This window comes from Camarhynchus parvulus, unplaced genomic scaffold (assembly GCF_901933205.1).
Source record: "Camarhynchus parvulus unplaced genomic scaffold, STF_HiC, whole genome shotgun sequence".
Lineage (NCBI taxonomy): Eukaryota > Metazoa > Chordata > Aves > Passeriformes > Thraupidae > Camarhynchus > Camarhynchus parvulus.
In genome coordinates, this window is record NW_022148457.1 from 19,404 (window position 1) to 31,659 (window position 12,256).

General features: G+C 43.4%; 1 protein-coding gene across 1 annotated transcript in view; it reads left to right on the plus strand.

Moving 5' to 3' along the window:
- The first annotated feature begins 683 nt into the window (after positions 1-683).
- Positions 684-12,256, plus strand: part of EVI5L (ecotropic viral integration site 5 like) — a 45,714-nt gene continuing 34,141 nt past the window's right edge. Inside the window, exons 1-4 of the mRNA XM_030970518.1 lie at positions 684-798; positions 8,103-8,205; positions 11,993-12,076; positions 12,172-12,241. Of these exons, the coding sequence (XP_030826378.1) occupies positions 8,111-8,205; positions 11,993-12,076; positions 12,172-12,241 (249 nt within the window). The 5' untranslated portion in view covers positions 684-798; positions 8,103-8,110. The remainder of the gene's footprint in view (positions 799-8,102; positions 8,206-11,992; positions 12,077-12,171; positions 12,242-12,256) is intronic.

Here is a 12,256-nt window from a genome sequence, read left to right on the forward strand (position 1 = left end):
CCTCACTCCATCCCGGCTTACCCCTCACCGCTCTCCACAACCCCTGCGGTCTCCAATGGCGCCGCTCCCCCACCCCACTCGGCTCCTCGACGCCCCATTGGAGCAGACACCTGTCAATCATAGCCATCGACCAATAGAAGTTACGACTCTCCCTAGGACGGCGGGTCCAGCGCTGGAGGGCGGGACTCCGCCTGGCACCTGCGCTTCCATTGGCTGTCTCAGCAGCTCCTGCCCTGCAATTGGCTGAGACTCCTGTCAATCACATCCAAGCCTTCAGGTGCTGCTGCTCGGTTTGTTGTCCTCTCCTGTCAGCCAGGTGCCACTCCAAGCGAGACGCGGTAGTTGATTGGCTGATTTACCCATCAATCATCCGCACCTGAGCCTCGGTTCTCACACCGCTTCCCACCCCTGCGCACCTGAGCCTTCCATTCGTCTCTTCCACACCTCTTCCCACCGCTTCTCACGGGGGTGTGGGCGCCGAGCCCCTCCTTGGCTTTCATTGGATAAACCCCTTGCCCATCAACGGGAATGCGCAATCCCATTGGTTAGTGGAGCGGCAGGCGGGGCTTGTCAATGAAGCTCCCTCTCGTGATTGGCGAAGACGCTGCAGGTGGGCGGTCCCAGACGCGGAACTCGAGCGCTGATTGGACGCGGTGCTTGCCCGCTGTCAGTCGGTGCCGGCCGGGGCGGCGGCGGCGGCTCCGCGATGGCGGCGGGCGCGGGGCTCCCGGTGAGGGGGGAACGGCGCGGAGCGCCCCCGGGAGGGCGGCCGGGGATCGCCATGGCCACGGACCGCAGGTACGAGGGGCCGGGAGGGCCGTGAGGGAGCTGTCATTGAACAATGGAGGGTTCCCCCTCAGCGATGAGGGCGATGGGGGGGCGGGGCATCGCCCCCCTGAGGGGGAAAATGGAGGCGCCCCCCCCATAATGGGGGTGAGGGGGTTCCCGCCTTTTTTGTGTGAGGGGGTGACAGCCCTGAGCGGGGTTTGGGGTCACCCCCCTTGTGAGGGGCTTTGGGGTCACCCCCCTTTGGGAGGGGATTTGGGGTCACCCCCTTGTGAGGGGCTTTGGGGTCACCCCCTTGTGAGGGGCTTTGGGGTCACCCCTTTGTGAGGGGCTTTGGGGTCACCCCCCTTTGTGAGGGGGTTTGGGGTCACCCCATTTTTGAAGGGTCACCCCAATTTTTGGGGTTTGAGGTCACCTCATTTTTGTGGGGTCACCCCCATTTTAGGGAGTTTGGGGTCGCCCCATTTTTGGGGATTTTTTGGCCTGACCCCCCTTTGTGGGGTTTTTAGGGTCACCCCAATTTTGGGGGTTTGGGGTCCCCCCCATTTTAGGGGATTTGGATTGACCCCGCTCTGTTGGGGGCTTTGGGGTCACCCCATTTTTGGGGGGGTCTCGCTCTGACCCTCCCCCCATTTTTGGGTGGTTTTGGGGTCAAATTCCCCCTTTTGGGGGCTTTTTGGTTTTTTGGGGTTTTTTGGGGGAAGTTTTTTGGATTTTGGGGGGCAAACTCTCCCTTTATGGGGGTTTTTTTGAGGTTTTTTTGGAGGGGGTTGGGGTTTTGGGGGTTTTGGGGCTGCAATGTGAGATTTTGGGGCCAAAAAAGTCGAATTTTGGCAACGAAAAGTGGGAATTTGGGGTGAAATGTGAAATTTTGGGTCTCAAATGTGGCATTTGGGGGTGAAATGGGAAATTTTGGGAAGGAAATGGGGGATTTGGGGTTGAAATGTGGCATTTTGGGGCCAAAAATAATCCAATTTTGGTAACGAAATGTGGGATTTTGGGGGCAAAGTGTGGGATTTGGAGCAACGTGAGATTTCGAGGCCAAAAAGTCAAATTTTGGCGCTGAAATGGCGAATTTTTGGGACAAAATGTGGGATTTTGGTGGGAAACCTGGGATTTTGGGCCTGAAATGTGAAATTTGGGGGCCAAAATGTCCAATTTGGGGCTGAAATGTGACATTTTGGGGCTGAAATGTGACATTTTGGGACAAAATTTGGCATTTGGGGAATTCAATGTGGCATTTTTGGGGTCAGACTGTCCCATTTTGGGTCAAGTGTTGGATTTGGGGGTCAAATGTGGGATTTGGGGGGGCCAAAAAGTCCAAATTTGGGAATGAGATGTGCGATTAAATGTGGCATTTTGGGGCTGAACTGTGAAATTTGGGGGCCAAAAAGTCCAATTTTGGGGTGAAATGTGGGATTTTGGGGTGAAATGTGGGATTTTTGGGGGTGAAATGTGGGATTTTTGGGGTGAAATGTGGAATTTTGGGGGTGAAATGTGGGATTTTTGGGGGTGAAATGTGGGAATTTGGGGGTGAAATGTGGAATTTTTGGGGTGAAATGTGGAATTTTTGGGGTGAAATGTGGGATTTTTGGGGTGAAATGTGGGATTTTGGGGGTGAATTATGGAATTTGGGGGCTTCCAAGTTGGATTTTGGGGCTGCAGTTTGGGATGAAATGGGAAATTTTGGGGCTGAACTGGGAAATTTTTGGACCAGATGTCAAATGTTTGGAATGAAACGTGAGATTTTGGGGTGAAATGTGGGATTTTGGGGTGAAATGGGGGATTTTGGGGCTGTGATGTGACATTTTTGGGGGCACAGTGTGAATTTTTGCTGCTGAAATGTCAATTTTTGGGCAGAACCTCAGGATTTTTAAGGCTGCAATGGGAATTTTTGGGGTGAAATGTGAACTTTTGGGGCTGCAATGGGAATTTTTGGGGTGAAATGTGGGATTTTGGGGCGGCAATGGGAATTTTTGGTACTAAAATGTGAATTTTTGGGGCTGAAATGGGAATTTTTGCTGCTGAGTGTGGATTTTAGGGCTGAACCCCACAGGGTTTTTGGGCTGAAATGTTGAATTTTTGGTGCCAAAATGTGAATTTTTGATGCTGAATGGGAATTTTTGGAGGTGCAATGTGAATTTTTGGTACTAAAATGTGAATTTTGGGCCTGAAGTGTGAATTTTTGATGCCAAATTGTGAATATTTGGGCTGCAATGTGATTTTTTTGTTCTGCAATGTGAATTTTTGGGGCCTGACCAATGTGAATTTTTTGATGCTGAATGTGAATTTTTGAGGCAAAATGTGAATTTCTGACACTGCAATGGGATTTTGGCTGATCCTGAATGTGAATTTTTGGTGCTGCAAATGTGAATTTTTGGTACTGAAATATGAAATTTTGGTGCTGAAATGTGAATTTTTGGGGCCAAAATGTGAATTTTTGATGCTGAAATGTGAATTTTTGTAAGCACAATGTGAATTTTTGTTCTGCAATGTGAATTTTTGGGACTGAAATGTGAATTTTGGGCCTGAAAGTAGATTTTTGGGCGCAAATTGTGAATTTTTGGTACCGAAATGTGAATTTCTGATGCTAAACTGCGATTTTTGATGCCAAATTGGGAACTTTTGGGCTGAAATGTGATTTTCTGATACTGCAATGTGAATTTTTGGAGGCCTAATGTGAATTTTTTGATGTTGCAATGGGAATTTTTGATGCCAAAATATGAAGTTTTGGCGCAATGTTTTTTGTTCTGCAATGGGAATTTGTGGAGGCTATTGTGAATTTCTGATCCTGAATGTGAATTTTTGGTGCTAAAATGTGAAATTTTGGTGCTGAAATGTGAATTTTTGATGCTGCAATGAGAATTTTTGGTACTAAAATGTGAATTTTGGATGCCAAATTGTGAATTTTTGGCACTGAAATGTGAATTTTGGGCCTGAAATGTGAATTTTTGGAGGCACAATGGGAATTTTTGTTCTGCAATGTGAATTTTTGGGCTGAAGCAGAGGATTTTGGGCTGCAATGATGAATTTTTGATGCCAAAATGTGAATTTTTGATACTGCAATGGGAATTTTTGGGGCTGCAATGGGAATTTTTGGGGTGAAATGTGGGATTTTGGGGCTGCATTGTGAATTTTGGTACTAAAATGTGAATTTTTGGGGCTGCAATGGGAATTTTTGCTGCTGAGTATGGGTTTTTGGGCTGAACCTCACAGGGTTTTTGGGCTGAAATGTTGAATTTTTGGTGCCAAAATGTGAATTTTTGGAGGTGCAATGTGAATTTTTGATGGCAAAATGTGCATTTTGGGAGGCAAAATGTGAATTTCTGACACTGCAATGTGATTTTTTTGTTCTGCAATGGGAATTTGTGGAGGCCTAATGTGAATTTCTGATCCTGAATGTGAATTTTTGGTACTGAAATGTGAATTTTTGTTCTGCAATGTGAATTTTTGGTACTGAAATGTGAGTTTTTGATGCCAAATTGTGAATTTTTGGTGCTGAAATGAGAATTTCTGATCCTGAATGTGAATTTTTGATGCCAAATTGTGAATTTTTGATACTGCAATGGGAATTTTTGGGCTGAAATGTTGAATTTTGGGGCGGCAATGGGAATTTTTGGTGCTAAAATGGGAATTTTCAATGCTGCAATGGGAATTTTGATACTGAAATGTGAATTTTTGGCACTAAAATGTGAATTTTTGGGCCTGAATGTGGATTTTTGGAGGCACAATGTGAATTTTTGGTGCTGCAATGTGAGTTTTTGATGCCAAATTGTGAATTTTTGGTGCTGCAATGGGAATTTTTGGGCTGCAATGTGACTTTCTGACACTGCAATGGGAATTTCTGATCCTGAATGTGAATTTTTGATGCCAAAATGTGACTTTTTGGTGCTGCAATGTGAATTTTCAGTGCCGAAATGTGAATTTCTGACACTGCAATGTGAATTTTGGTACTGAAATGTGAATTTTTGATACTAAAATGCGAATTTTTGTCACTAAAATGCGAATTTTTGTTACTAAAATGTGAATTTTTGGGCTGCAATGTCAATTTTGGCACTGAAATGTGAATTTTTGGTGCTGCAATGTGAATTTCTGACACTGCAATGTGAATTTTTGATACTGCAATGGGAATTTTGATACTGAAATGTGAATTTTTGGCACTAAAATGTGAATTTTTGGGCCTGAATGTGGATTTTTGGAGGCACAATAAGAATTTTTGGTGCTGCAATGTGAATTTTTGATGCCAAATTGTGAATTTTTGATGATGAAATGTGAATTTTTGGTGCTGCAATGTGAATTTCTGACACTGCAATGGGAATTTCTGATCCTGAATGTGAATTTTTGATGCCAAAATGTGACTTTTTGGTGCTGCAATGTGAATTTTCAGTGCCGAAATGTGAATTTCTGACACTGCAATGTGAATTTTGGTACTGAAATGTGAATTTTTGATACTAAAATGTGAATTTTTGGTACTGAAATGTGAATTTCTGGTACTGCAATGTGAATTTTGGTACTGAAATGTGAATTTTTGATACTAAAATGTGAATTTTTGGTACTGAAATGTGAATTTCTGGTACTGCAATGTGAATTTTGGTACTGAAATGTGAATTTCTGACACTGCAATGGGAATTTTTGGTGCTGCAATGTGAATTTTTGGTACTAAAATCTGAATTTTGGGCCTGAAGTGTGAATTTTTGATGCCAAATTGTGAATATTTGGGCTGCAATGTGATTTTTTTGTTCTGCAATGTGAATTTTTGGAGGCCTAATGTGAATTTCTGATCCCGAATGTGAATTTTTTGATGCTGCAATGGGAATTTTTGATGCCAAAATGTGAATTTCTGACACTGCAATGGGAATTTCTGATCCTGAATGTGAATTTTTGGTGCTGCAATGTGAATTTTGGGCCTGAAATGTGAATTTTGGTACTGAAATATGAATTTTTGGTGCTGAAATGCGAATTTTTGTTACTAAAATGTGAATTTTTGGTACTAAAATGTGAATTTTTGGTGCTGCAATGTGAATTTTTGGCACTAAAATGTGAATTTTTGGTGCTGCAATGGGAATTTTTGGCACTAAAATGTGAATTTTGGGGCTGAAATGTGAATTTTTGGTGCCAGTAATTTTGAAATGAATTTCTGATCCTAAATGCGAATTTTTGATGCCAAATTGTGAATTTTTGGTGCTGCAATGGGAATTTCTGACACTGCAATGGGAATTTTTGGCACTGAAATGTGAATTTTTGGTGCCGAAATGTGAATTTTTGGAGGCACAATGTGAATTTTTTGGGCTGCAATGTGATTTTTTTGTTCTGCAATGGGAATTTGTGGAGGCCTAATGTGAATTTCTGATCCTGAATGTGAATTTTTGGTGCAGAAATGTGAATTTTTGTTCTGCAATGTGAATTTTTGGTACTGAAATGAGAATTTCTGATCCTGAATGTGAATTTTTGATGCCAAATTGTGAATTTTTGGCACTGAAATGTGAATTTTTGGGCCTGAAATGTGAATTTTTGGAGGCACAATGGGAATTTTTGTTCTGCAATGTGAATTTTTGGGCTGAAGCAGAGGATTTTGGGCTGCAATGATGAATTTTTGATGCCAAAATGTGAATTTTTGATACTGCAATGGGAATTTTTGGGGCTGCAATGGGAATTTTTGGGGTGAAATGTGGGATTTTGGGGCTGCATTGTGAATTTTGGTGCTAAAATGTGAATTTTTGGGGCTGCAATGGGAATTTTTGCTGCTGAGTGTGGATTTTTGGGCTGAACCCCACAGGGTTTTTGGGCTGAAATGTTGAATTTTTGGTGCCAAAATGTGAATTTTTGGAGGTGCAATGTGAATTTTTGGAGGTGCAATGTGAATTTTGATGGCAAAATGTGCATTTTGGGAGGCAAAATGTGAATTTCTGACACTGCAATGTGATTTTTTTGTTCTGCAATGGGAATTTGTGGAGGCCTAATGTGAATTTCTGATCCTGAATGTGAATTTTTGGTACTGAAATGTGAATTTTTGTTCTGCAATGTGAATTTTTGGTGCTGAAATGTGAATTTCTGATCCTGAATGTGAATTTTTGATGCCAAATTGTGCATTTTTGGTGCTGCAATGGGAATTTTTGGGCTGCAATGTGACTTTCTGACACTGCAATGGGAATTTCTGATCCTGAATGTGAATTTTTGTTACTAAAATGTGAATTTTGGTGCTGCAATGTGAATTTTGGTGCTGCAATGTGAATTTTGGTACTGCAATGTGAATTTTTGGTACTAAAATGCGAATTTTTGTTACTAAAATGTGAATTTTTGGTGCTGCAATGTGAATTTTGGTGCTGCAGTGTGAATTTCTGACACTGCAATGTGAATTTTTGATGCCAGATTGTGAATTTTTGGCACTAAAATGTGAATTTTTGGTGCTGCAATGGGAATTTTTGGCACTAAAATGTGAATTTTGGGCCTGAAATGTGAATTTTTGGTGCCAAATTGTGAATTTTTGGTACTGAAATGTGAATTTCTGATCCTAAATGCGAATTTTTGATGCCAAATTGTGAATTTTTGATGCTGCAATGGGAATTTCTGACACTGCAATGTGAATTTTTGGGCTGCAATGTGAATTTTTGATGCCAAATTGTGAATTTTTGGCACTGAAATGTGAATTTTTGGAGGCACAATGTGAATTTTTGGTGCTGCAATGGGAGTTTTGATACTAAAATGTGAATTTTTGGCACTGCAATGGGAATTTTTGGGCTGCAATGTGAATTTTGGTGCTGCAATGTGAATTTCTGACACTGCAATGGGAATTTTGGCACTGAAATGTGAATTTTTGGTACTGAAATGTGAATTTTTGGAGGCACAATGTGAATTTTTGGCGCTGCAATGTGAATTTTTGGTTATAAAATGTGAATTTTGGCGCTGCAATGTGCATTTTTGGTACTAAAATGTGCATTTTTGGTAGTAAAATGTGCATTTTTGGTTATAAAATGTGAATTTTGGTTGTAAAATGGAATTTTGGTTGTAAAATGTGAATTTTGACTAAAATGTGAATTTTTGGTTGTAAAATGTGAATTTTTGGTTATAAAATGTGAATTTTGGCGCTGCAATGTGCATTTTTGGTTGTAAAATGTGAATGTTTGGCACTGCAATTTGCATTTTTGGCGCTGCAATGTGAATTTTGGCGCTGCAATGTGCATTTTTGGCGCTACAATGTGAATGTTTGGCGCTGCAATGTGCATTTTTGGTACTAAAATGTGAATTTTTGGTTATAAAATGTGCATTTTTGGCCCTGCAATGTGGATGTTTGATGCCCCATGGTGCATTCCCCGCAGGTAGGGCCATGGCGTCCCCGCTGGAGCCGGCCGCGCAGGCGGAGCCCGAGGCGCTGAGCCCGGACGAGCTGCAGCTGCTGGCCAAGCTCGAGGAGCAGAACCGGTGAGACACAAACCACATTGGGCTGGTTAGGGAAAATATCTCCATTTTTGGGTGGATTTATCCCCATTTTTGGGTGGATTTATCCCCATGTTTGGGTGGATTTATCTCCATTTTTGGGTGGATTTATCCCCATTTTTGGGTGGCTTTATCCCCATTTTTGGGTGGATTTATCCCCATTTTTGGGTGGATTTATCTCCATTTTTGGGTGGATTTATCCCCATTTTTGGGTGGATTTATCTCCATTTTTGGGTGGCTTGATCTCCATTTTTGGGTGGATTTATCCCCATTTTTGGGGATATTTGGAGAGGCTGCAGCTGCTGGCCAACGCTGTGCGCAGGAGCAGAACATTTGAGGTGATGGAAACCACTTTTGGGGCCTTTTTGGGGGAAAATATCCCCATTTTTGGGTGGATTTATCTCCATTTTTGGGTGGATTTATCCCCATTTTGGGTGGATTTATCCCCATTTTTGGGTGGATTAGCTCCATTTTTGGTGACCGTTTTGGGTGGTCTTTGGTGCCCTTTGGTCCATGTGGTGTCCTTTTTTTTATCCCCATTTTTGGATTTATCCCCATTTTTGGGTGGATTTATCCCCATTTTTGGGTGGATTTATCCCCATTTTTGGGTGGATTTATCCCCATTTTTGGGTGGATTTATCTCCATTTTTGGGTGGATTTATCCCCATTTTTGGGTGGATTTATCCCCATTTTTGGGTGGATTTATCCCCATTTTTTATCCCCCCTTTTTGGGTGGATTTATCCCCATTTTTGGGTGGATTATCCCCTTTTGGTGAACCTTTTTACCCCATTTTTACCTTTTGGGTGATTACCCCATTTTTGTGATATCCCCGGATTTATCCCCATTTTTGGGGATATTTGGAGAGGCTGCAGCTGCTGGCCAAGCTCGAGGAGCAAAACCGGTGAGAGAGAAATCACATTTTACTGATTTCTGCTCTTTATTCAGGGAAACATTGGGATTAAATCCATTCTCTGTGGGCTTGGCGGAATATCGTACGTTTTAGGGAAAATATCTCCATTTTTGGGGTCATTTTGGGGGAAATATCTCCATTTTTGGGGTCATTTTGGGGGAAATATCTCCATTTTTGGGTGGATTCAGCTCCATTGTTGGGTGAATTCAGCTCCATTGTTGGGTGGATTTATCCCCATTTTGGGTGGATTTATCCCCATTTTGGGTGGATTTATCCCCATTTTTGGGTGGCTTGATCTCCATGTTTGGGTGGATTTATCCGCATGTTTGGGTGGATTCAGCTCCATTTTTGGGTGGATTTATCCCCATGTTTGGGTGGATTTTTCCCCATGTTTGGGTGGATTTTTCCCCATTTTTGGGTGGATTTATCCCCATTTTGGGTGGAATATCTCCATTTTTGGGTGGATTTATCCCCATTTTTGGGTGGATTCAGCTCCATTTTTGGGTGGCTTTATCCCCATTTTTGGGTGGCTTTATCCCCATTTTTGGGTGGATTTATCCCCATTTTTGGGTGGATTCAGCTCCATTTTTGGGTGGCTTTATCCCCATTTTGGGTGGATTTATCCCCATTTTTGGGTGGATTTATCCCTATGTTTGGGTGGATTTATCCCCATTTTTGGGTGGATTCAGTTCCATTTTTGGGTGGATTTATCCCCTTTTTGGTGGATTAGTTTTGGGTTACCATTTTGGGTGCTATCTCCTTTTGTAATCCCATTTTTGGGTACCTTTTTGGGTATTTATCCATTTTTGGGTGGTTAGCTCCATTTTTGTGGATTAGCCCATTTGGGTGGATTTAGCTCCATTTTTGGGTGGATTTATCTCCATTTTTGGGTGGATTTATCCCCATTTTTGAGTGGATTTATCTCCATTTTTGGGTGGATTTATCCCCATTTTTGAGTGGATTTATCTCCATTTTTGGGTGGATTTATCTCCATTTTTGGGTGGATTTATCCCCATTTTTGGGTGGATTTATCTCCATTTTTGGGTGGCTTTATCCCCATTTTGGGTGGATTTATCCCCATTTTTGGGTGGATTTATCCCTATGTTTGGGTGGATTTATCCCCATTTTTGGGTGGATTCAGTTCCATTTTTGGGTGGATTTATCCCCATTTTTGGGTGGATTCAGTTCCATTTTTGGGTGGCTTGATCTCCATTTTTGGGTGGCTTGATCTCCATTTTTGGGTGGATTTATCCCCATTTTGGGGTGGATTTATCCCCATTTTTGGGTGGATTCAGCTCCATTGTTGGGTGGATTTATCCCCATTTTTTAGTGGATTTATCCCCATTTTTGGGTGGATTTATCCCCATTTTTAGTGGATTTATCCCCATTTTTGGGTGGATTTATCCCCATTTTTGGGTGGATTTATCCCCATTTTTGGGTGGATTTATCCCCATTTTTGGGGATATTTGGAGAGGCTGCAGCTCCTGGCCAAGCCCGAGGAGCAGAACCAGTGAGGGAGAAACAAGATTTTATTGATTTCTGCTCTTTATTTGGGCAGGAATTGGGATTGGAATTGATTTCATGTGGGTTTGGGGCAATGGCCCCATTTTTAAGGTGATTTTGGGGAAAATACCTCAATTTTTTGAGTCATTTTTGGGGTCATTTTGAGGGGAATATCTCCCTTTTGGGGGCCATTTTTGGGGAAAATATCTCAATCTTTGGAGTCATTTTGGGGCTGTATCTCAATTTTTTGGTCATTTAGGGGGGAATATTTCCATTTTTGCAGTAGTTTTGGGGGCAATATTTCGTTTTGGGTCAGTTCTGGGGCAGTCCCACCTACTCCAGGCACATTTTGGGTAATTTTTAGATCAGTTTTGGGTCAATTTTGGGTCCCTCGCTCCAGGTCAGTTTTGTGTCACACCCACCTGCCCTGGGCACGTTTTGTGTCACTGCCACCTGCTCTGTGCCCATTTTGTGCCCATTCTGTGCCCATTCTGTGCCCATTCTGTGCCCGATTTGTGCCCATTCTGTGCCCATTTTGTGCCCATTCTGTGCCCATTTTGTGCCCATTTTGTGCCCATTCTGTGCCCATTCTGTGCCCATTTTGTGCCCATTTTGTGCCCATTTTGTGCCCATTTTGTGCCCATTTTGTGCCCATTTTGTGCCCATTTTGTGCCCATTTTGTGCCCATTTTGTGCCCATTCTGTGCCCATTTTGTGCCCATTCTGTGCCCATTCTGTGCCCATTTTGTGCCCGTTTTGTGCCCATTCTGTGCCCGTTTTGTGCCCATTCTGTGCCCATTCTGTGCCCATTCTGTGCCCATTTTGTGCCCATTTTGTGCCCATTTTGTGCCCCGTTTTGTGCCCATTCTGTGCCCATTTTGTGCCCCTTTTGTGCCCATTCTGTGCCCATTTTGTGCCCGTTTTGTGCCCATTCTGTGCCCTTTTGTGCCCATTCTGTGCCCATTCTGTGCCCATTCTGTGCCCATTCTGTGCCCGTTTTGTGCCCATTTTGGGTGATTTTGTGCCCGTTTTGTCCCCAGGTGCCTGCTGGCATTTTGGCCCATTCTGCCCGTTTTGTGCCCATTCTGTGCCCATTTTGAACCGCTCTTGTGCCCATTCTGTGCCCATTTTGTGCCCATTTTGTGCCCGTTTTGTGCCCATTTTGTGCCCATTCTGTGCCCATTCTGTGCCCATTCTGTGCCCATTTTGTGCCCATTCTGTGCCCATTCTGTGCCCGTTTTGTGCCCATTTTGTGCCCATTCTGTGCCTATTTTGTGCCCATTTTGTGCCCATTCTGTGCCCATTCTGTGCCCATTTTGTGCCCATTTTGGGTGATTTTTGCGCCGGTTTGTCCCCCAGGCTGCTGGAGGCCGACTCCAAGTCGATGCGCTCGGTGAACAGCTCTCGGCGCAACAGCGGCTCCTCGCTGGTCTCCAGCTCCTTGTGTCACTGCCACCTGCTCTGTGCCCATTTTGTGCCCATTTTGTGCCCATTCTGTGCCCATTTTGGGTGATTTTTGGCCCAGTTTGTCTCCCCAGGCTGCTGGAGGCCGACTCCAAGTCGATGCGCTCGGTGAACAGCTCTCGGCGCAACAGCGGCTCCTCGCTGGTGTCCAGCTCCTCG